At 54.4% G+C, this 23,437-nt stretch overlaps 1 protein-coding gene across 1 annotated transcript; it reads left to right on the top strand.

The window, feature by feature from the left end:
* The first annotated feature begins 14 nt into the window (after positions 1-14).
* On the top strand, positions 15-23,011 carry MMD2 (monocyte to macrophage differentiation associated 2). Its single transcript, XM_068967502.1, has 8 exons — positions 15-47; positions 1,056-1,216; positions 8,372-8,453; positions 10,285-10,445; positions 13,977-14,051; positions 19,079-19,180; positions 20,170-20,239; positions 22,808-23,011. Exons 1-8 carry the CDS (start codon positions 15-17, stop codon positions 23,009-23,011), a joined length of 888 nt encoding a protein of 295 aa, XP_068823603.1.
* The last annotated feature ends 426 nt before the right edge of the window (positions 23,012-23,437 follow it).

The raw sequence follows: 23,437 nt of genomic DNA, 5'->3' as shown, positions 1-23,437 counted from the left end.
GGCCAAGAGGCGTGATGACTGTGGACTATGGAGAGATCTTTCCTGGGGTGAGGAGAAATTACAGGGAGTGAGTCAGGGATAGAAAACGAAGGAAGCAGACGCCCTGGAACACAGGGTCTTCTAGCCCATGCAGGAGCTGCCTGGTGATTTCCGTTCTTGGCCTTGGCACAGGTGTTTATGCTCTGGGTCCTCCAGGGCTTTACTCTGGCCAGTGGGGCCTGGGAAGGAGTCTTGGTGAGGCCAGTCCAGCATGGGAGGGGTTGACACAGCCAGAGTTTAGGGGGCCTGGGGGTCATGGATAACTTGTGGCCAGGGCTGCTGTGACCCCTGGCCAGTGAGGTGGGGCTTTCAGGAGCTAAGAAAGGGCTCTGCTCCTTCTCTCCCCTCACCTCTGGCTCCACGGCCAGTCCTCCATCCAGGAGGCGATGACCAGATACTTCATCCTACGGTGTGAAAGACTGATGGCAAAACCTTTCCCATCAGGACCATGGACAGGGCTGAAAGAGGCGGTGAGTGGATTGTCTAAACCTGTCTGGGTTGCAGTCAGCCGCACCACATCTGAGTTGCGTCTCAGAATCCCTGTATAACATAACAAGCATCATCTCTGCCCTGCTCAGTTTACAGCGTCCTTGTGAGGCTGGGAGAAGGGGAGGGAGTGGAAGCTTTGCAGGGAACTCTTAACACCAGCGACGGCTGCCTCTCGCCTGCCCGGCACCCGTGGCAGACATTGCTAATTCATCACCTAGGTTCGTTCTCAGAATTCTTCCAGCACAGCGCTCCAGGCAGGCTCTTATCCGTTGGTCAGAACTGGCGTGTGAGCTGAAGTCCGTGTGCTGCCTCTGCTGGGCCCGGCATTCATTCCGTGGTCCTGGGGTCCGGGGCCACCCCCTGCCTGCCGGCCTCTGCCTGCAGCCCATGCTCCTCACCCCCTGCCTGCCGGCCTCTGCCTCCGGCCCGTGCTCCTCAGCCGTGCCCCTGCACTGGAATCATGTGGGAAGTTTTAAAAAACATTTTCCCCCCACCCCATTGATTCTGTTTTGTCTGGGACTTTTCAGATCTCCCCGATGATTGTTAAAGGCAGCAAGGCTAGCCCTGGGCCCTTCCTCCAGCCTGCTAGGCGAGGGATGATGATGCTGTTGTCCTGGACGGTGTCGGGTTCCGGGGAGGGGAGCAGTGATGGCTCAGTGGAGACTCAGCTCATGTCACCTCCATGCTGGTGTGTTAACAGAGGGTCTTTGTCTGTGCAAAGCTTCTTCTTTCCTTACTTAGACACATTAGAGCACCTCTTCCAGAGCTGAAAGAGGAGGCAGAGAGGAGTCAGCGTGCATACGTGCCTCCTGTGTGCGGGTCACTTCACACACTGTGTCTCGCTACCCTCCTGTAGCCCAGGTCTTGAGGTTGGACAATCCCAGGCTGAAATCCTGGCTCCGTCCTTTCCTAGCTGTCTTGAATCACTTCAGTTCAGTCGCTCAGTCGTGTCTGACTGTTTGTGATCCCACAGACTGCAGCACACCAGGCCTCCCTGTCCATCACCAACTCCCGGAGCTTGCTCAAACTCATGTCCATCGAGTCAGTGATGCCATCCCACCATCTCATCCTCTGTCATCCCCTTCTCTTGCCTTCAGTTTTTCTCAGCATCAGGGTCTTTTTGAATGAGTCAGTTCTCCGCATCAGGTGGCCAGAGTATTGCATCAGGAAGGTGATTTGATTTTCTGGACCTCAATTTTCTCAGCTGTAAAGTGGGTTCAGTAAAACCATGGAGGATTTATAGTAAGAGAATCATCAGTATCAGTCATGGGTCAATGTGTACTGAGTGCTGTGCACGTATTAACCCATTCCATCCCTTTGGCATCCCCCAGGGTGGGTGCTGATAACACCCCCATTGCTCAGATGAGAAAAGTGAGGCCCAGAAGGCTTGAGTAACTTGTCCACAGACATGCGGGCTGATAAGGGCTGGGGCTGGGGTTGAACGAGTAGGGACTGGAAGGGTTTTGAAGTTCATGGAAGTAAAACTCAAGAAGGGACTTTTTAAAGAAATGTATTTACTTATTTGCTGTGGCGGGTCTTAGTTGCATCCCGTGAGATCTTTTGTCATGGGGCACGGACTCTCTAGTTGGGGCTTAGTTGCTCCACAGCATGTGGGATCTTAGTTCCCCAACCAGGGATCGAACCTGTATCCCATGCATTGCAAGGCAGGTTCTTAATCACTGGACCGCCAGGGAAGTCCCCTGAGAAGGGACTTTTAAAGGTAATTCCGGTGTGAACCCACCAAGGAAAGAGAGTGGTAGAGAAAGCCTCCATCTGCTGGGAGAATTCATGACAGTCGTGACTAGGATGTTGGCAGAAATTCAGGCCCTCACTTTTTTCATCTGAGCAATGGGGATGTTATCAGCACCCTCCCCGCTCCTGGGGGATTCTGAGGCCAGTGTGGCGTGGTCTCAGGTGGGGTGAGGGGCATGTTACTGGATAATAGACAGAAGGTCCTCACTGTAAAGCAGCTGAGACCTTTGCCTGAGTTGTCTTTGTGTTTGTGTTCTGGGTAGGGCGGGACTCGTACGTGGTGTCCTTGGACGTCGAGCAGAGGCGGTCCCCGAGCCCAGTGTTGATGGAGTGGCTTGGTCCTCCCAGCTGCTTATAGTGAGATACGGGAGGAGAGAAATGAAACGAAGCAGGAATTGTGACGCAGAAAGCAGCCGGGACGTAAATGTTTGGAGAATTCTCCGCCTGTCCGTACGTTAGTTAAATAGCGGGCACGTGTTTAGAAGGGACACTGCGGATGTGGCCCGCGGACCATTCGTGAGGAGGTTAGTGTCAGTGGGGACTGTGGGCCCATCTGCCTCTGCCCTGAAGCCTGGGGCAGAGTCCTCCCAGCTGGGGCGAAGGCGTGGAGGAGGGCTGCACACCTGCGCCGTTGTTGGGAAAGAGGGAAGAGCCACGAGCAGAGGCGGTTCAGAGATCTTGGGGCGGGACCGGCTGCTCCTGTTTCCAAAGGTGGGGGCGTCTCAGGGGTGGGGTGACCTGCTGAACTGTGGGGGTGATGCTGTCACCCCAGGCCCCCGGAGGGCAGAGCATGGGACCGGAGAAGACATTCTCCAGCCTGACGGTCTCAAGGAGCTTGCCTCGCTCCCCTTTGGACCTGCTGGGGCCCCGTCACCCCTTCCTCCTTTTTTTCCAACTCTTAACAGATCCCTTGCTTTCATTGACTTAGTCTTGGCTGTGCTGAGTCTTCGTTGCTGCGTGAAGGCTTTCTCTAGTTTCAGTGTTTGGGCTTCTCATTACGGGGGCTTCTCCTGGAGAATCCCATGGACAGGGGAGTCTGGTGGGCTGCTGTCCATGGGGTCGCACAGAGTCGGACACGACTGAAGCAACTTAGCATGCATGCATGCATGCATTGGAGAAGGAAATGGCAACCCACTCCAGTATTCTTGCCTGGAAAATCCCAGGGACAGAGGAGCCTGGTGGGCTGCCGTCCAAGGGGTCGCACAGAGTCGGACACGACTGATGTGACTTAGCAGCAGCAGCAGCAGCTCTTGTTGCAGAGCTTGGAATCCCTTCCTTCTTTTTGCTATCTTTTCTTTTTTTAATGGGAATGTCTGTCCCGCGCCTGTCCTACCATCGTATTTGGTTTCCCAGACTCACAGCTGGAGAGGAATTTTGCCTGAATGACCTGTACTTCCGTGTCTCACCCACGTCTGCGTTCGATGTTTCGCTCCACTTGACTTGCTCGCTCTCTCAGTCGGGTCTGACTCTTTGTGATCCCGTGGAGGCTCCTCTGTCCATGGGATTCTCCAGGCAAGAATACTGGAGTGGGTTGCATTTCTTCTTCCAGGGGATCTTCCCAATGCAGGGGACGGATGCAGGGATTGAACTTGCCTCTCCTGCATTGCAAACGTTTTCTTAACCACTGAGCCATCAGGGAAGCCCCTAGATGATGTTTCGATGAGACTTTGAATTTTGGGCTTTAGAAGTAATGCTGAGTTTAGTTGAGACTTTTGGGGTTGTTGGGATGGAACGAATGTATTTTACGTTCAAGAAGAACGTACATTTGAGGGGCCTGTGGTGGTATGCTATGGACACATGAGAAAGTTGTGTGGCAGCCCAGAGATGTTAAGATGTTTCCTCTGTGTCACACAGCAGCGATGTGACCAGGCAGGGACTTTCCACCCAGCTGTGTGTCTGGCTCCAAAGCCCTGCCCCCATCAGCTCAGGGTGGGCGTCGACCTTTGGTCCTGGTCTCCTGGCAGCTCAGTTTGAGCCCTCCACAAGGAGGTAGCCTCCTTACCCCCATGACGTGCTGCGGCCACGCGGTCATCTAAGTGGCCGGGCTGGCCCAGAACTCGGATTCCGTTCTCCAGAAAGGAGGCAGAAGGCCCATTTCCCTCCTTTATTTGAATGAGCAGCAACTAACTAGAAATGCTGACTCTGAAATTTCCTACAGTCTTGAAGGCTGCCAGCTCTGTTCCAGAACATTCTAAATTTTCTCTCTGCATTTCAGCTGTTAAAAATGACTCCCTCATCCCCGTACTGGGGAAACAGATAGACAAGCCATGGCACGTCCATACAAAGGACTAGTTCTCAGCAATGAAAAGGAAAGAACCATTGACCCAGGCAACCGCATGGATGGAGCTAACCTGCTTTAAGCTGAGTGAAGAAAGCCAAACTCAAAAGACTGTGCCAGGGGAAAAGAAGAAAAGAGGCTGGAAGGGTTGAGGTGATGGCCAAGAATAGTAATGTTAGAAGGGTCCATTTGCTTTTCATAGGAAACAAGCTTGTCTTAGATACAGTTGAAGCAGAAAAGAAGTAAATCCCTGTTTGGCATTCCAAGCACAGTTTCTTTTCATCTAAGAATACGCTTGACTTTAAGCAATCAATTCTTTTTAGACAGTAAAAAAAAAAAAAAAAAAAAAGCCTGCAGGGCTTCTGTATGATCCCGTGTGTATGAGGTTCTGGAAATGGGAAAGCTGTGAGGGGTCAGAGGGCAGAGCCGCGGCTACAGGACTGCAGAAAGGGGCAGGGCGGCCGGAGGCGGGAGGGCGTTCGGGGGGATGGGTCACGGACCGCTTGTTTCTCTTGGTTGCTCTTGGTTATGGTGGTGGTTATGCAACTCTCTTCATTCACCTAAACTTATATAAAGATGTGCTGCGGAAAGGGGAACTTCTGCTGAATGTAAATGGAAAGGAAAATGAAAAACAAACAGTGGATGCATTGTCCTCTTCAAAATGCCTGCCTAGAGGTTTATGGAGGAAGAGAAAGGACACCACAAGGAGTTACAGAAAGCGTTCTCGATTCTTGCGGGCTGTGGGAACTCTGTTACTTGGGTCTTTGCCCTTGGCCCCTCTCCACTCTCCCGACCTCGTTCAATAGCGGCAGCTCCGGGTGAAAGACAAGGAAAGTTTTGTGGAGCCCAGAAATACATAAATAAACTGCCCCATCCTGGTCGCCCTGGCAACCGTGACATCACCCTCAGACCAAGTGGCTGGCACCGCGGGGGGCTTGGTGTTTGTGAAAGGGGCAAGGGAGAGGGCGGTCATGGCTACAGGTCGAGGAGACTTGGTTTCCCGCTCAGGAGAAAGGTGTCAGCTCTCCCCTTCACGGCTCGCCTCGGAGTCCTGGCCCCCAGCCCAATAAGAGCAAGGTGTAAACCAGCACCGCCTCTCTGGGGGGCTCTGGGGCAGAATCCGTCAAAGGGAGCACTGTGTGTCCCTGGGTTAGTGTCTCTGGGAACGGATGAACACACACTTTGTGGCTTGTTATATTATCTTATTTTTTCTTGCCATGTCGTGCTACATACGTGATCTTAGTTCCCCAACCAGGCACTGAACCTGTGCCTCCTGCCGTGGAAGCACAGTCTTAACCAGTGGACCGCCAGGGAAGTCCCCACAGTTGGTGGCTGCTAAGTCGCTTCAGTCGTGTCCGGCTCTGTGCGACCCCATAGACGGCAGCCCACCAGGCTCCCCCGTCCCTGGGATTCTCCAGGCAAGAACACTGGAGTGGGGTGCCATTTCCTTCTCCAATGCATGAAAGTGAAAAGTGAAAGTGAAGTCGCTCAGTCGTGTCCGACTCTTAGCGACCCCATGGACCGTAGCCCACCAGGCTCCTCCATCCATGGGGTTTTCCAGGCAAGAGTACTGGAGTGGGGTGCCATCGCCTTCTCCGAGTCAGTGGCTTAAAGCAATGGAAATCGGGCCCCGGTTTGGCTCCCTCTGGAGGCTTGCGGATGCTCCTGCTCCGGGCCTCCCTCCCAGCCTCTGCCAGCTGCCTGCTGGCGCCCTCAGCGCGAAGCTGCCCCAGGCCTGTCTCCGCCGCGTCTGCCCTCTGTGGCTCTCCTCTGCTTACAAGGACACCTGTCGTGTTGGATGAGGGGCTCACCCCTCTTCAGTGTGACCTCATCTCAGCTGATTACATCTGCAGCTCTTTACAAATAAGTCCGATTCCGAGGTCCTGGGGGGTCAGGACTTTAGCACAGGAATTTTGGGAGGACACAATTCAGCTGTTATAACGCTATTTTTTGTTGTTTTATTTGCTTTAGTGGTGTAGATCCGGCATATAGGAGGTCCTCAACAAATGCCAAGTGGACCACACACAGCACGCATTGGGAGCGCAGAGTCTTAACCGCTGGAGCGCAGGGAAGCCTCCCGCACCTGGCGTGGACACAGCATACAGTGGTGCTTTATAAATGCTCTGTGCACGGTACTGCATTGAGCTCTTTGTTCTGAGCCATACCCCCATTTCTCATGTTGGTGGGTCTTTCTGGTAATAATCGGGTTCCTGGGGTGGGGGGGTCGTTTTCGGTGTTTAAGTGGAGTTTAACCCCACCTGGTGGATGATTCCTGGCAGAGTCCAAGGTGAACTGCCCACTTGCCCGACTCTGAGCCGGTGCGGCGCTGCCCACCGCCCGAGAGCCAGGTGTTGGCAGCTCTCATCCCCCAGCCCCCACCCCCTTGCCAGCCTGACCTGGAGACGCCTGCAGGGAGTCCTGTCGGTCAGGTGCACCGTCCCGTCCCACCTGGGTGATGTCGCTTCCTGACTGTGCCCTGGAGCGTCCCCCTCTGGAAAGCAGGGGTCGTGATGGCTCTGTGGGCTGGTGGAGCTCCTGTAAGGAGGAGAGAGACTGGGGCGGACAGAGGCGGGGGGTGGGGCTTGGAAGATTCTCGAAAGACACCGGAACATCAGGAATGTTTCTCGTTGGAACTTCCGGGAGACCTGGGTTCGATCCCTGGGTTGGGAAGATCCCCTGGAGAAGGGAATGGCTACCCACTCCAGTATTCTGGCCTGGAGAATTCCACGGACTGTGTAGTCCATGGGGTTACAAAGAGTCGGACACGACTGAGCGACTTTCACTTTCATTTTTCCTGGTGGTGCGATGATTAGGACTCTGCACAATCACTGCAGGGGCCATAGGTTCGATCCCTGGTTGGGGAAGTAAGATCCCGCATGTGGCCAAACAAGTTTTATAAAAAGAAATGTTTACTGTCAAGATAAAGTCACCCGGCCGTTTCACCTGTGGATCAATGCCCAGCAGAAATGAGAGCAGAGGTTCCCTACCGTGAATGCTCACAGCAGAGTCACCACAACAGCCTCAAGTTGGAACGTCCACCTCCAGGAGATGGGATGAATGAATTGTGGTTTGCTCACCTGGCAAAATACTCTTTTGCAATGAAAGCAACCAATTACTACATCTGACAAAAGTCTCGCTGTGCGCAAGGAGCCAGACCCAGAGGGTGTGTGCTGTGTGATCCCACAGATGGGAAGATCAGGAACCAGCGAGACTAGTCTACAGTGGCAGGGTGTGTGGGTCGGGGGGCAGGTTCCTCGAGGGGTGGTGCTCCGAGGAAGGGGCCTGAAGGCACTTTCTAGGGCGTGGGAAAGGAGCTCTGGGTGCTCTGGGTGCTCTGGGTGCTCTGGGTGGTGGGCACGTGGGTGTGTGTCTGTGTAAAATCCATGGAACTGCACCCTGGGGAGCTATAGACCGTGTATCTGTGACGCATAAAGAAAATTAAAAATAGGAAATGAAAGAGCATGCTATGCCCCAGGATTTGTTTATTAATATTTTAGCCATACTTCACGACTTGCAGGATCTTAGTTCCCTGACCATGGATTGAACTTGGGCCCTCGGCAGTGAGAGCAAAGAGTCCTAATCACTGGACTGTCAGGGAATTCCCTGCAACCTGATATTTAGCAAAGGTGACTTTGGGGATTTGGCTCAAAATGCTGGATAGTTCAAAAAAGGTGTAATAGAGAGAATGAGGGGAGGGGTGAGAGCGGAGGCGGGCCCTCCCCACCAGCAGGGCCGAGGGCGCCTGGGGTCTGTGACTGGGGCTGCTGCCAGCTGCCTCGGCCCAGCTCCCGATGGTTGTGTGTTTACCCCCAGGTTCATGAACCACCGGGTTCCCGCCCACAAGAGGTACCAGCCCACGGAGTATGAGCATGCTGCCAACTGTGCCACCCATGCTGTGAGTCTCGGGGCGCTGAGCGGCACAAGAGGGGCCGGGAGGCAGCCTGTTGCCCTTGGAGTCAGTGTTCTCATCCCAGGGCGGTGACCTGAGGGGCCTGCCCCTCAGGCCTTCTTCCGTGGCCCTGGAAGAGTCAGTGGGATCCCGAGGGAAGGCCATGTGGGTAAATGGGACTGTGGCTCTGAGCGTGCTTCTCTTTGGCCTTAAGAGCCTTCAGTGGCTCCCTAGTACCCGGCACAGCGTCTGGGCTCAGTAGAAGCTCCCAGATACAGGTCTTAGCCTGAATGTCGGCCCACCTCCCCCTTGCCGTGATCTTACCCTGAATCCCACCCGCTGTTTCCAAACTAGAAGGCACGACCCAGTGTCTTTGCACATGCTGTTCCCGGGGCTGGGAATACTTCCCGTCTCCCCCACGAAATCCTGCTCTGGGCAGCGGTCCTTAAGCCTTTGGGCCCCTTTGAGGATCTTACGAAGATCCGGACCTACGCTGTCCAGCTTCGTAGCCACTGGCCTCACGCAGCTGAAATACGGCGCGTCTGAACTGAGGTGCGCTGAGAGTACAGACTACACAGCAGCTTTTGAAGACTCAGCATGAAAAAAAAGAATGCAAGATCTCTTAGGTCTTTTTATATTAATGACGTGTTGAAAGGATACTTTGGATATATCAGACTAAGCAAAATACATTAATAAAGTCAAATATATCAATTAATATAATATTTAAAAAATATAATTTATATAGATAAATTAATGTTTATTAATAAAACATTTATTAATAAAGCAAAATATATTAACAAATGTATTTTTTCATTTTTAAAATGTGGCTACTGGAAAATCTAAAATTACCTGTGCTGGGACTTCCTGGTGGTCTGGTGGCTAAGACTGTGTGCTCTCAGCGCAGGGGGCCCCGGGTTCGATCCCTGGTCGGGGAGCTAGATCCCACATGCCGCCACTAAGAGTTTGCACTCTGCAACTAGACATCCTGCACACGGCAGTGAGGACTGAAGATACCAAGTGCCGTGACTAAGACTCGGCACAGGCACGTAAATAAATTAAAAACTAATTAAAACTAAAATTTGCTGCGCCACCTGCATTGTGTTAAGTACTTTTGTCGGCTGGAGCTGCTGTTGAGCCTCTCTCCAAAATAAGTGCTCCCAACACGCAGAATTAGACAGACTCTTTTGGAGACCCTGTACTCCCGCCCCCCGGCCAGTGCTTTGCAGAACTCTGAGACTTCTCAGAGGAACGAAAGGATAAACCAAGATTTGAAGAATAAGTTTTCCAGGTAGGCACTGTGGGAGGGACATCTTCGGGGAGAACCCTGTGGGCATCAGTGCAGCAGTGTGAAGCGTCGTGGCCAGCCTAGGGTGCTCGAGGCTGGGTTAGCAGCAGACGTGGAGGATGGGGGCGGTGGCCAGACGCGTCCTGAAGACGGGAGGTCTGGGCTTCCTGTTTTACCGCCATATCGTCTAGAGCTACGCTGTCCAGTATGGTTGGCACTGTCCTGGTGTAGCTGTTAGATTCAAAGTTGAAGCCAGTTAAGATGAGAGAAAATGAAAACGGCAAGTTCTTAGTGGTACGAGCCACATTTCATGTGCTCGGTAGCTGTGTGGGCTCGGAGGCTTCCATACTGGACAGTGCAGGTCTAGAAATTTCCCACCACTGTGGAAGTTCTGTGGGGCAGTGCAGGTCGAGAACCTTCCCTCCATGACAGGAGTTCTGTCGGGCGGTACAGGTCAGGAGAAAACGCATGGGGGTCGCTCAGGGGCTCTGCACTTGCCTGGCCCCTGCTCCAGAGGCCGGCCTTGCAGCGCCGCCCCCTCCCTGCCTCCAGCTCTGGATCATCCCCAGCATCCTCGGCAGCTCCAACCTCTACTTCCTGTCGGATGACGACTGGGAGGCCATCTCCGCCTGGATCTACGGCCTCGGGCTCTGCGGGCTCTTCGTGGTGTCCACCGTGTTCCACACCATCTCCTGGAAGAAGAGCCACCTCAGGTGCCTGCTGCCCAGCCCACGGGTGGGGGTGTGTGTGTGGCGGGGTCACCAGGGCTGGGGCCCACAGCGGGCCGAGGGGAGGCGAGATGCCTCGGGCTATGCTTGGCTGAGCGGAGAGGGGCCCAGGATGGAAGGCCTTGCGCCACATTTGCTTCCGGCCAGCGGGGTTGAGTCCCCCGGGGAACCCCTTCACCCTCAGAGGCCTCGTGTGCTCCCCTCTGAGCAGCCGGAAGAGCAAGCCCCTCACTCCGAGGCCGTTAGGAGGGACCCTTTTAACTGTCACAGTAGCTGCCCGTTCCTGGGCACCCCTAGGTTCCGGGCACTCTGCGGCTGTCACTGTGGATCTCTCCGAAAATTCTGCCGTGTAGGGATTAGCATCCTGGGTTTTCATTCTGATTTGTTTTGTGGTAAATAAGCATGGTGTAAAATTCACCATCTTGACCGTTTCCAAGTGCACCATCCAGTGGCATTAAACACATTAACGCTGTTGTACAACCGTCACCACCATCCATCTGCTGAATATTTTCATCTTCCCAAACCGAGGCCCTGTCTCCATTAAACACTAACGCCCCATCTCCTCCCGGCCCCCGGCACCGCCCTTCTGCTTTCGGTCTCTATGAGTTGTCTGCTCTGTGCACCCCGTGTAAGTGGGACCATTTACTACTTAGCCTTTTGTGAGCACAGCATCCTCAGAGCTCATCCTCATCACAGCAGGTGTCAGAATTGCCTTCCTTCTCAAGGCTGGAGCATGTCTCACTGTGCGGTTGGACCACACTTTGTTTATCCATTCAGCTGTTACGGACACTTGGGGTGCTTCTGCCCTTTGTCACGGGCTTCTTTGAGACATCCCGGGGGCTCATCCACGTGGCAGTTTACAGAATCCCGGTTTTTGTGGGTGACGACTCTGAATTTGGAAGGTGACGGGACATGCTTAAGGTTACATCGCTGGTCGTGGCCAGGCCAGAACTGATTCCAGGACTCCAGGCCCCCCACAGAGTGAGGCGACTCTGGTCCATTGTAGCAGCTGCAGTGATCACAGCTGGTCCCCATGTCCAGTGCCCCTCCTGCCCCCAGAGGCCCTGTGACTCTCTGTATCCCACCGGTCCTGTCCCCGTTCTCTCCGTGGGTCCTGGTGGACCCGACTGTATGAGAGTCCTGTGGCTGCTGTAACAAATTACCACACACGGAGCATCCTGAAACAATAGGCGCTTAGCCACTCGTGGTCTAGGAGGCCAGACTCTGAGATGAGCGAGTCAGTGGGGCCACGCCTCCAGGGGAGGACCCTGTATTTCCTTCTCCAGTTTCTGGTGGCTCCCCGGTCCCTTGGCTCGGGGCAGCGTCACTCCAGTCTCCGCCTCTCCCCATAGGCCTTCCTTCTGTGCGTGTGTGCGTCCCAGGCCCCCTCTCCTTTTCCTTCTAAAGACACCAGTCCCTGGTGTGGAGCCCACTGGTCAGCGGTGTGTCCATGCTGCCCTTCTGTGTGATGCGGTGGATGAAATCACGGCCCCTGCCCCCCAGGTGGGGTTAAAGAGGGCATGCTTAAGAGCTTTGCGCGGTGCTCTGATTACAGAATGTGCTCTGTACATGTTAGCTGTTGTTACTCCCTGTATTTCTAGGGAGACACGTCGTTAGCCCAGCGTCGGATAGAAACGCTGGCCACATTTAATGAGGGCTGCAGTGGCCAGACTGAATCACAGTTTGTATTAGTTATCTACTGCCGAGTGACAAATTATTCTGAACCATGGAGACTTCAAATAATGATGAACTCCAGTGTTCTCTCTCTAAGCTTCAGAGAGGCAGGAAGTGGGGAGCTTTGCTGTGTGGCTCCGGTCCAAGGTTGCTGATGTGGTCAAGATGCTGCTGGGGCTTCCAGGGACTGGAGAAGCGACTTCCGAGGCTGCTGCCTTGCAGGGCTGGCGCATCGGTGCTGGATCCTTGGGGGTGCTTGGCCCTTCCCACGTGGACCTCTCCACGGCCCCGTGGCTTGTTCCCCTCCGTAGTTACTGATCCAAGAGAACAAGGCAAAGGTTGTCAGCCTCAGAAACCACACTCCGGCACGTGTGCGACCTCGCGTCGGCTCCAAACATTTGCTGTACTCATTGTGGGAAGGGCTGCACGAGAGTGTGGGGACCAGGAGCCGGGGCTCCTTGAGGACCGTTTTGGAGGCTGCCCCACGCTGGCCAGACGCACTAAGGCATGTAGTCTGCTCTTGAAGGTGAGGCCACCATGGAAACAGGTGGCGTTTATGAGCACTTCCTGTTTTGCGTGGTGCTGAGTCCTGACCCTCTTCACCCTCACCCCGTGGGAGGATGCCAGTACTCCTCCCTGTTTCACAGGTGAGGGAGCGGAGACCGGGGAGGGCAAGCTCTTGCTCAGGGTCACCGTTCCTCCGTGGTAGGGTTGGGATCCGAACCCAGGCCTTCTGGCTCCAGAACTTGGACCTGAACCGGAATACCAGAACCCAGAGGGTCTTCAGGGGCACCTGGGTTTGCTGGTTTAATGAAAATAGACTGAAATAAAATTAATACATGTTTAATTTTCCAAGTTTTCTTCTGCTTGCTGCGCTTCTCTTGAGTGTGTATTTTTTAGTTCATTTTTTTTTCTAACTGAAGCATAGTTGGTTTATAATCTTGTGTTAGTTTCAGGCGTATGGCAAAGTGATTCAGTTACACAAACACACACACACACATATACTTTTTCAGATTCTTTTCCCATATAGGTTATTAAAAATAGAGTATAGTTGAATTTTTTCACTGTTTAATTGAAGTATAATTGATGTACCACATAAGTTACAGGTGTACAATTAGTGATTCACAATTTTTTAAAGATTATATTCCATTTATAGTTACTGCAAAACACTGGCTGTATTCCCCGTATTGTATGATACGTCCTTGTAGCTGATTTTATTGTGTTTCATTACTCAATATTTATTTATTTAGCCACATCTCAAGGCATACGGGATCTTAGTTCCCTGACCAGGGATTGAACCCAGGCCACCGCAGTGAAAGCACCCAGTCCTACCCACTGGACCACCAGGGAACTCCCCTTGTAGCTTGTTTTAAACGTTAACAGTTTGTATCTCTTCATTGCCTTCCCTGTCTTGCCCGCCCCCCTTCCCTCTCCCCACTGGTGACCGCTCGTTTCTTCTCTGTATCTGTGAGTCTGCGTTTTGCAGACTGTGTTTCTCTCTGTCTGTTGTGAGTCTGTGTTTTTTTAAGCTACTGAATTTTTTATCATTTGAAATCTTTCGAAAAGCCCAGAATGTAAAACAGTGCAGAGTTGCTTTGATTAGAGAAGTAGGATGTCAGGGGGAGGAGGGTCCTTGACGGGAGCCCCGAGGTGTCTGCGTTCAGCCCCTGGGGTGACAGGGAGCCTGGCTGGAAAAGCACTGCCTTGATCAGTCACAGATGGGGGGACACTGAGGCCCGAGGGGTCGTGGCTGGATGGAGGCTCATCAGCCCTGCGCCCAGGCTCCCCCCCACAAAGCCGGTTTATCCAGGTTGGGCCCCGTAACCGCCCTCTCTGCTGCAGGACGGTAGAGCACTGTCTGCACATGTCGGACCGCATGGCCATCTATTTCTTCATAGCGGCCTCCTACGCGCCCTGGTGAGTGTCGCTGCGGGTCGCCGAGCGGGGCGGGGGCTGGGGCTGGCTTCCTCTCCTTCCCTTCTTCGAGTTTCCCTGTGTGTTTTGCTGGGTGATCTGTGACTTCAGCACAAGAATGTAGGTAAAAGGACACCCTCCACGCATCCTCCTTCCTAGAAGCAATGAGGTAGCGCCAGCTTCCTGTGTATCCTTCCAGGGTGATTTTGTGTAGAAAAGAGCAAATGTGTATGTATGTGTATATGTATATACACACATTTGCATACATGCATATGCATATATGCAAATACACATTCACACTTCACTTTCCTACTTTATTTTTTTAAAGTATTTATTGATCTTGTTACAATATTGCTTCCGTTTTACCTTTTTTTTTTTTTTTTTTTCTGGCCACGAGGCATGTGGGATCCTAGCTCCCTGACCCGGGGTCCAACCGACACCGCCTGCATTGGAAGGTGACGTCTTAACCAGTGGACCGCTAGGGAAGTCCCTATACTTTCCTGCGTTAGGCTCAGTTGCTCAGTTGTGTCCGAGTCTTTGTGACCCCATGGACTGCAGTCTGCAAGGCTCCATTCATGGGGATTCTCCAGGCAAGATACTGGGGCGGGTAGCCGTGCTCTCCTCCAGGGGATCTTCCCCACCCAGGGATCAAGCTCAGGTCTCGCACGTTGGAGGTGGATTCTTTACTGTCTGAGCCACCTTTTCTTCTTGAGTAGAAAAGGAAGGATACTGTACAGACGCTGAAGTCAGCCTTCATGCTCTTAGTCATGTTCTGAGGGACCTCTTTTCATATTAGTACCTTGAAGATATCCCCATTCCTTTTTTATAGCAGCATAGCGTTCCCTGGCTGCTCCTATTTATGAGTATTTATGACATCAGGGCTCCCCTTCCTTTGCTGTAGCGCACGGGCCTGCAGTGAGAGTCCTTGGTGATGGGTCATGCATCCCCTTGTGCCTGGACCGGTTGCTGGAAACAAGTGAAACTGCTGAGCCAACATGTTTTGAGCTACAGAAGCCACAGATTCTTAAGCCGAGCCTGATCTTTGTGGGGTAAACACCAAACTTGGAGGCTTGGTGGCAGGAGTGGGCCTTAATTCTTTGGCTAACTGTTGCCAAGGCACTTTGCACAGATTGTACCAGTTTAAACGCCCCCAGCAGGGATATCTCTGGTGGACTAGGTGGTTGAGAAACCGCCTGCCAGTGCAGGGGACATGGGTTCAGTCCCTGGTCCGGGAAGATCTCATATTTTGCAGTGTGGCTGCGCTCGTGCAGCTGCTGAACCGCTCTCTGGAGCCCAGGAGCCACGGCTACGGAAGCCGGCCCACCCCGGAGCCTGTGCTTGTCGGCCTCCAAGGCGTGGGAGGCACGGAAAGGTTTGTCCTGCTCTTGCCCAGGGAATTCCGATCTCTGGCTATCGTAAATGGAGTGCTCTTTTTCATTTTGTCAGCTAATAAGTGGGTTTAGTTGGTGCACACGAAGGCGATTGCCTTCAGAGCACGTTTTGTTGAGACGTGCCTGGGGGGTCCACACAGGGACCTCCCACATCCCGCGGCCGGCCCCCGGGTGTCCAGCCCCTCCCCGGTCCGCATCCCGTGCTCGGCCGTCTTGGGGCAGCTTTGCCCCATGTCTTCTTTCACGTGGATGGAATCGTCGTTCTTTCCGGTCTTGCTTTCGGGCAGCATTGTGTGCTGAGGGTCACGGAGTCATGGTTGCAGGACTCGCAGTCCAGTCTCCTTGCTGGACAGCCTTCTGATGCATGAGCCAGAGGCGTCCATCCCCTGTGACAGGCTCTCTGCGGGGTTCCCAACATTCGGGTGATTGTGGCTCCACGGGGGGTCCTCTGGTTCTTCTCTTGTGGGTGTGGCTGTGAACTGAGGAGCGGGTGGGGCTTGAAGCAGTATTCACTTGGTTTTATTTTTTTTCTGTGGACCATTTTAAAAGTCTTTATTGAATTTGTTACAACATTGCTTCTGTTTCACCTTTTGGTTTTTAGGCTGTGAGTCATTTGGTTTCTTAGCTCCCTGATCAGGGATTGAATCTGATCCCCCTCCTGCATCGGGAGGCAAAGTCTTAACCACTGGACCATTAGGGAAGTCGTTGGTTTTATGTTTTGGACCGAAGGATGATGCCTTGGGAGCGAGGAGGTGCAAGGAGGCTGATGGAGGGAGCTGGGAGAGAGATGGTTGTGGCCAGGGCCCCGGCACTGGCCTTGGAGTTGAGAGGATGGATGGATGGATGGAAGATGTATTTACAGGAAACAGAGTGGAAACTATGAGTGACTGAAGGTGGGGAGGAATCCCAGGGTTCCTGGTTTCCTCCAGAAAATCGGCTCTTGCTGCTGTCAGCCTGGGGACGTAATCAGAGGCAGCCCGTGCCCAGCTGAGCTTTGTGGGAGGAGGGGACGTGTAACCCAGGGTGCTTCTGGTCCTCAGGTGCCCGGTGGGCTGGTTTATGGAGACCCTGAAAAGAACGGTCAGTCACGGGTGAGGGGCTGCTGTTCGGGTGGGTAGGTGGGGGCCCCTGGTGATGCAGAGAGCAGGGGAGAGAAGCCAGGAGCGATGGGAGGGTGCCTCCCGATGGCCCCAGGTCACCCCCAGGCACCACCTGCAGTTCTCAGGAGTTGGGCAATCTCTGGTTTCTTTTTTGGATGTTGCCAATTAGAGTAAAGCTAGGTTTTGTGCTCAGCTGCAGTAACTATCCTTGACTGAGGTTTCTGGAACCGCCCTCTGACTGTCCCCCCCGCCTCGGCTGACGCAGCGCCTGGGTTTCTGTCCTTTATCCCTGACGCTGACGGTCTGGGCACTGGCTCTGTGCCCGTCGAGTGCTGGTGTCTGAGGATGTGGCTGTGAACAGAGACACAGGCCCTCTGTCCTTGTGGGACTTAGTGTCTCCCGGAGAGTGTGGACTGTGTCCCAACACCGACACAGAGATCGAACCACCACCGTGGTCCAAGCTGTGGAGGAGGGACGCAGGGGCCGAGAAGGGCAGAAGTGCCCGGGTTTTCGAGCTGTGTTGCCGGGGGAAGGGTCGGCAGAACTTGGCGGTTGACTGGATGTGGGGTTGAGAGAGGATCAGAGGTGGTGACAGTGTCCTACACCCGGCTGCATGGGGGAAGGGAGGCAGCAGGCAAGGGTTCATGGAGTGATTTGTGGGTGTTTCTCTTCGCTGTGCTCTGGTTGAGGGGGTGGAGGCGTGAATGACTCTGGGTCCCCCCATCCCTGCCTCAATCTGAAAAAACTCCGTGTTTTGGTATTATTTTCGTTCGTGAAAAGTTTCTATTTATTTACTTTTGGCTGTGCTGGGTCTTGGTTGCTGTGCAGGTTTTCTCTGGTTGCGGCGAGCGGGGGCTCCTTCTCCTCGCGGCGGCTCCTGTTGTTGTGGAGCACGGGCTCGAGGGTGCTCAGGCTTCAGCAGGCGCGGCTCCCCGGTTCTCGAGCACAGGCTCAGTAGTTGCGACACACGGGCTTAGTTGTTCCGAGACACGTGCTATCTTCCCAGACCTATCTTCCCAGGGATCGAACCCGTGTCTTCCGCACTGGCAGGCAGCATCTTTACCGCTGAGCCACCAGGGAAGCCCCTTTATTTTCATTTTTGATGGATTAAGCTTACATATAAGATTCCAGCATATCACCTTTCCTTAAAGAAACGGTCTAAAAGGTGGTCGCAAGTCTCCGGCGCTGCTCGAAGAGAACAGTTGTGGCATCAGACCGCATGAGGCCCTGGTCCTGATCAGCCTTTCCGGAGCCACGGGTCCTGGGATAACTCCCGAGTCTGTCCGAGCCTCAGTCTCCTGGCCTTTAAAAGGGAGGCAGCGATAGTACCCCCTCCCCCAGCTGTCTTGAAGAGGGATGATGGTGACCCGCACACAGACGCCATTCACGCGATCAGGCAGGGAGGACCGTGTCACGAATGATGGAGAAAACTAGCTGGGTCAGAGGTGACACAGAACCTTCCTTTCCCCAGTGCTTTGGAAAACCATTAATAATCGAGTCATAAATATTGAGGTGGACAAAAGAAAAGTCACCGTCTTCCGGAACCAGAGCCCCTTCTGCAGGAATCTAGCGTGTTTCTGTGCAGTCAGGTTGTACAGACAGCGGCACAGGCTGGAGGCCAGAATGCATGCATGCTGGGCTGGAGAGAGGGTGCAGGACCAGCCCCCTGGCCTGGGGCACAGGCCTGCATTGCCCGGGGCCCCTGGCTCCGCAGCCGTTTCCTAAGCCAGGGGTCCCCAACCTCTGAGCTCTAATGTCTGATGACCTGAGGTGGAGCTGATGTAATAATAATAATAAAATGTAAAGTGTATAATGAATGTAATGTGCTTGAATCATCACAAAACCATCCCTTCCCCAGTCCATGAAAAAATTGTCTTCCACGAAACCTGTCCCTGGTCCCTCGAAGGTCGGGGGCCACTGACCTAAGCCAACAGCTGGAGCCAAAGGCTGGGTCCTGCAGGCACCTGGCCCAGGGGACACCACCTGGCTGGAGCCGCGGAGAGAAAAATCCACTTTTCTGGGAGCCTGGGCAGAGTCTCAGGAGTGGGGAAGGAAGGAAGGAGTTCCTCCTGCAAAGTCTCGTCTACTGCTGAACCCCACGCTCTGCTGGCTGCAGAGGGAGGAGTTCGCGAGGCCAGCTCAGCTGTCACCCAGCAGGCAGGACTTCCCTGGTGGTCCAGTGGGTAGGAGTCCGCCTGCCCAGTGCAGGGGACTCGGGTTCGATCCCTGCTCCCCGAAAATACGGCCTGCTGCCGGAAGCCCGGCGCCAGGAAACGCCCACTGGTTTGAGATGCCCTTTTCCTTCGTGCTGGGACCTCCTCAGTTTTGCTGACTTGGCTCGAATAATTGCATAGTTTCGGTTTCTTTTTCTGTCTCTCCACGTGTCCTCCGTGAGAGGCCACACCCCAGACGTGGAGCCACAGGGGACAGGGCTTCTGTGGGGTCCGTGTGTCCCTGGGAGGGGCTGGCCATGGAAGGCAAGGTCCCAGGCCTGCCCCCACCCCCTCAGGCCCCTGTGCCCTCCCGTCCTGCCTCCCAGGCTGAACCTCCGCGAGCTGGGCCCCTGGGCCTCCCACATGCGATGGCTGGTCTGGATCATGGCCTCGGTCGGCACAGTCTATGTCTTCTTCTTTCATGAGCGGTAAGCCGGGGGAGGGGGTGGGGGGAAGGGGGCGGGGTCTCAGGGGAGCAGGGTGGGGAGAGGGGGCGGGGGAGGGGGCGGGGTCTCAGGGAGAGGGGTGGGGAGAGGGGGCGGGGTCTCAGGGGCGGGGTGGGGAGAGGGGGCGGGGTCTCAGGGGAGCGAGGGTGAGGGGGCGGGGTCTCAGGGAGAGGGGTGGGGAGAGGGGGCGGGGTCTCAGGGGCTGGGTGGGGAGGGGCGGGGTCTTAGGGGGCGCGGTGCCTCCATCAGGGCCTCCTCCCTGCCCCTGGCGGGAGGAGACCTCAGCATGTCTCCCGAAGCGTGTGGGCACAGCCTCGCCTGGCACCTCTGTGTCCAGCACAGTCCATGGGGTCAATGTGAGGAGTTAAAAAAAAAAAAGGGTCATTGTTGGTGCTTCGACCCCCTGAATGGGGTCTTCCTTAAGCTGTGTTAGCAGGTGAGGAGAGGGTCTCAGGGCCGCCCACCCACTTCCATCCTGCTGAGAGACAGTAGGGAAGTGAGGACGAGGGGGAAGGAGACAGAGCTGGAGAAGTGAAAGGCAGCCACAGACCCCGGACTGTCCGAGGACAGCGGACGGGTATCAGTTGGTGCCGCTTGGGTGGATGGAGAGCGATTGCTCGAGCCTTGGGGTGAAAAGTGCTGGGATTGAATAGTAATGCCTGCCCTGGGTTGAGCAAGGGAGGAGCCCCTAGGTATGCTATGCCCACCCAGCATTTGCCACCCTCGAATGTCAGTTCACAGGTGTGGAAACCCAGCCTCAGAGAGGGAAAGGGACCCGCCCACGGCCACCCAGCTCTGCTAGCACTTGCTGGGTGCAGCTGGGTCCAATCCGAGCTCAGGGGTGCTGGGCAGAGGGCAGAGTCCCCTTCCGTTACTCTTCCGGCTGGGGGTGTCCCCTCCCAACCCGAATGAGGGAGGTGATGCCCACGGAGAGGCCGCCCCGAGGCCATGACGCCTTGTCTTCCTGGCAGGTACAAGCTCGTGGAGCTGCTCTGCTATGTCATCATGGGCTTCTTCCCCGCCCTGGTCGTCCTTTCCATGGTAAGTCACCCGTCCCCCCGACCCCGGTGTGAGCCTCGCGTCTGGCTGGAGGGGGCCCAGAGTGGTACTGGAGATGGTGAGGCTGAGCCTTCTGCTCTGGCAGATGGTGATCTCAGGCCGGGGGTCCACCTGACTCACCCGCCAAGGCAGGAGGCGTGCAGGTCACCCTGGGCTCCCCTCCTCGGTTGCAGGGCCCCTCCTCTCTCTGCTTCACCTCAGCGGGTTCATTAGTCCCTCTGGGCTCCAGTTTTTCCTGCTTATTTAGGGATCAGGTAAGAAAACTCAGGGGAAGGGACCCGAAGGGTGCCTGCAACAGAGTAAGTACTTGCTGGCTAAATTACATCTATGATGATAATGATAGTAACGCAGGTGGCCGTGGAGGCAGAGCCGAGTCTCCAGCTTGTGACAGCCCCCTTGGCGTTCCTACTCAACGTTTTCCCTGTGAAAACGTGAGTTTGTTGTTCAGTCGCTGAGTGACCCCCATGGATTGCAGCACTTCCCAGTTCTTCACTGTCTCCCGGAGTTTGCTCAAATTCATGTCTGTTGAGTCGGTAATGTGAGTTATCTAATGCCTCTTCATGAGAAACGGAAAAGATACACAGCAAACCATTAAGGATGGTTAACAGCAAGTCTCTGTGGATCTGCAGACATGATGACTTGTTTGTTCTTTTACAAAAAAATGGGATCACACTGTACAAACTGTTCTGCAACTCGCTTGTCTCACTTGGCGTGATGTCGAGGGCCTGTGACATCGAGCCGTACCTGCCTCGGGAGATTGCTGTGAAGATGGCATTGGATAACTCACGTAAGGCCCTTAGGACGGGGTATGGCAAGCAGTCCATGCTGAGGAGTGTTACCGTGATATGTCTTCAATAGTCAGGCATCACCCTCTGGAGGGCTGGGTGTGTGCTTGTACACACCTCCAGTGAAAAGCTGCCCAGCTGTTCCGAAGACTGAGGTGGGTCCCCACATGGGGAGGTAGGTGAATCCCCACGAGACTGCATCATGGAAGTGATGTATCAGGATGACAGGCGTGGCCCGAGCCCCCTTATCTTAAGTGACCCGTCCCTCTGGGCACGTACATGCTTATGAAGTGCGTACTGTGTGTTGCGTGCATTTAGACGAGTCTGGAAGGATACCGTCAGACACGGTTATTGGTGGTGAGCAGTGACACCTGTGGGAGGGGGCCCAGGAGACGGGGCGGGAGGTTCTTACTCCCCCGTCCCTCCTGTTCCCCTTGAGCCCCCGTAACAACCACCCAGGTGTCACTTGCGCTCACCTCAGAGGGCCGCGAATGCCACTCTTCTTACTGCTTTTGATTTTTCTCTAAAATGTTTCACCATGGATCAGTTCAGTTCAGTTCAGTTGCTCAGTCGTGTCCAGCTCTTTGTGACTCCATGGACTGCAGCACGCCAGGCCTCCCTGTCCATCACCAACTTCCAGAGTCCATCCAAACTTATGTCCATCGAGGCGGTGATGCCATCCAACCATCTCATCCTCTGTCGTCCCCTTCTCCCGCCTTCAGTCTTTCCCAACATCAGGGTCTTTTGGAATGAGTCAGTTCTTTGCATCAGGTGGCCAAAGGATTGGAATTTCAGCATCAGTCCTTCCAGTGAGTATTCAGGATTGATCTCCTTTAGGATGGACTGGTTGGATCTCCTTGCAGTCCAAGGGACTCTCAAGAGTCTTCTCCAACACCGCAGTTCAAAAGCATCAGTTCTTCGGCGCTCAGCTTTCTTTATAGTCCACTCTCACATCCATCCCATGGATACATATTACTTTTTAAGAACTGAGATAAAATACACATGCAGTTTATGGTTTTAGCCGTCTTTAAGTGTACAGTTCAAGGGCGTGAAGTTCATTCATCTTGTGCAGCCATCACCACTGTCCATCCACGGGGCTGTCTCACCTTCCCACACTCTGTCCCCATTAAACCTCACTCCCTACCTGTTCCCTCCAACCCAGCCCCTGGTAGCCAGACGACCACTGTGCTTCCCAACCGTGAATTTGATTTGTTCAGGTCATCAAGGCCTACGGTCGCCGTCCTTCTGCGTCTGGTTTATTTCACTTTGCACAGCGTCCTTGAGGTTTTCTCCGTGTTGTATTATGTGTCAGAGTTTCCTCCTTTTTTAAGACTGAGTAACACCCCATTGTGTAAACGAACACGGATTCCATTTTGCGTATCCATTCTCCTCCTGGTGGACGCTGGGTTGCCTCCCCCCTTTGGCTGCAGTAAATGATTTTGCAGGGAACTTGCTTGTACAAGTATCTGTGTGTGTCTCTGCTTTCCCTTCTTCGATGTCTTGCTTTTTAGGAAAGATAAAAAGCTTCGAGATACCCTTTGAGACTGTGACAGAAATGCGTTATACATGAGAATGAATCGGTGGGGCGGGGGTGGGGTGGAGAATTGATGACATGGGTGTGTTGAGATCCCCCTCCTGGGACTCTGGGTGGCCCCGCCATCCACGTGTCTTCTTGTCTGGGGGGTTGGTGGTGGGGGGTGCCTGGGTGGCTCTGGTCTTGCTGGCCGCTCATCTGACCTGTGCTTACCCTTGTCCTTGCCGACAGCCTGACACCGAGGGCATCTGGGAGCTGGTGGCTGGAGGGGTCCTCTACTGCTTGGGCATGGTGTTCTTCAAGAGCGACGGGAGGATCCCCTTTGCCCATGCCATCTGGCATCTCTTTGTGGCATTCGGTGCTGGCACCCACTACTATGCCATCTGGAGGTACTTGTATCTGCCCAGCACCCTGCAGGCCAGGGTGTCCAAGTGAGGCGGCCCAGCCTGCGTGGGGACATGTAGGCCTTTGGAGCAGAGCATCACGGGGAGTGTTCCTGCAACCCTGAGCCCAGAGCACAGCGCCCAGGCCCACCTGCCCTCCCACGGGTCTAGCTTTCAGTGGGTCCAAGATCACTTCTGGTGATAAGCCGGACCATCCCTTGGGCTCTAGGTGAGAGAGAAGGCATGTAGTCATTCTCTCAGAGGAAAAATGAACCCTGCAGTGCGTTCCTATTCTAGACAGACATTTCCTAAAGCAAACAACGTTCACATCGTCAGAAAAGGGGGCAGACGCGGTCCTGGCCAGTTGAGGAATGACGGGCCTCGCATGTGCTTCTGAAGGCCCTGAGAAGTCTATCGGGGAGTCTGATGTTATTGACACCCTGGGTGGCCTGGGCCTCCTTCTCTGCTACCAAAGTCC

Source organism: Capricornis sumatraensis, chromosome 3 (genome assembly GCF_032405125.1).
Source record: "Capricornis sumatraensis isolate serow.1 chromosome 3, serow.2, whole genome shotgun sequence".
NCBI lineage: Eukaryota > Metazoa > Chordata > Mammalia > Artiodactyla > Bovidae > Capricornis > Capricornis sumatraensis.
Note: the sequence above shows the minus strand (reverse complement) of the source record. Positions and strands in the feature narration are given on the sequence as shown.

Coding starts and splice junctions, on each gene's coding strand:
- MMD2 (XM_068967502.1), top strand. CDS start 15: ATGACTGTGGACTATGGAGAGATCTTTCCTGGG. Junction 8,454..10,284: donor CCAACTGTGCCACCCATGCT/GTGAGTCTCGGG, acceptor CCCTGCCTCCAG/CTCTGGATCATCCCCAGCAT. Junction 10,446..13,976: donor TGGAAGAAGAGCCACCTCAG/GTGCCTGCTGCC, acceptor TCTCTGCTGCAG/GACGGTAGAGCACTGTCTGC.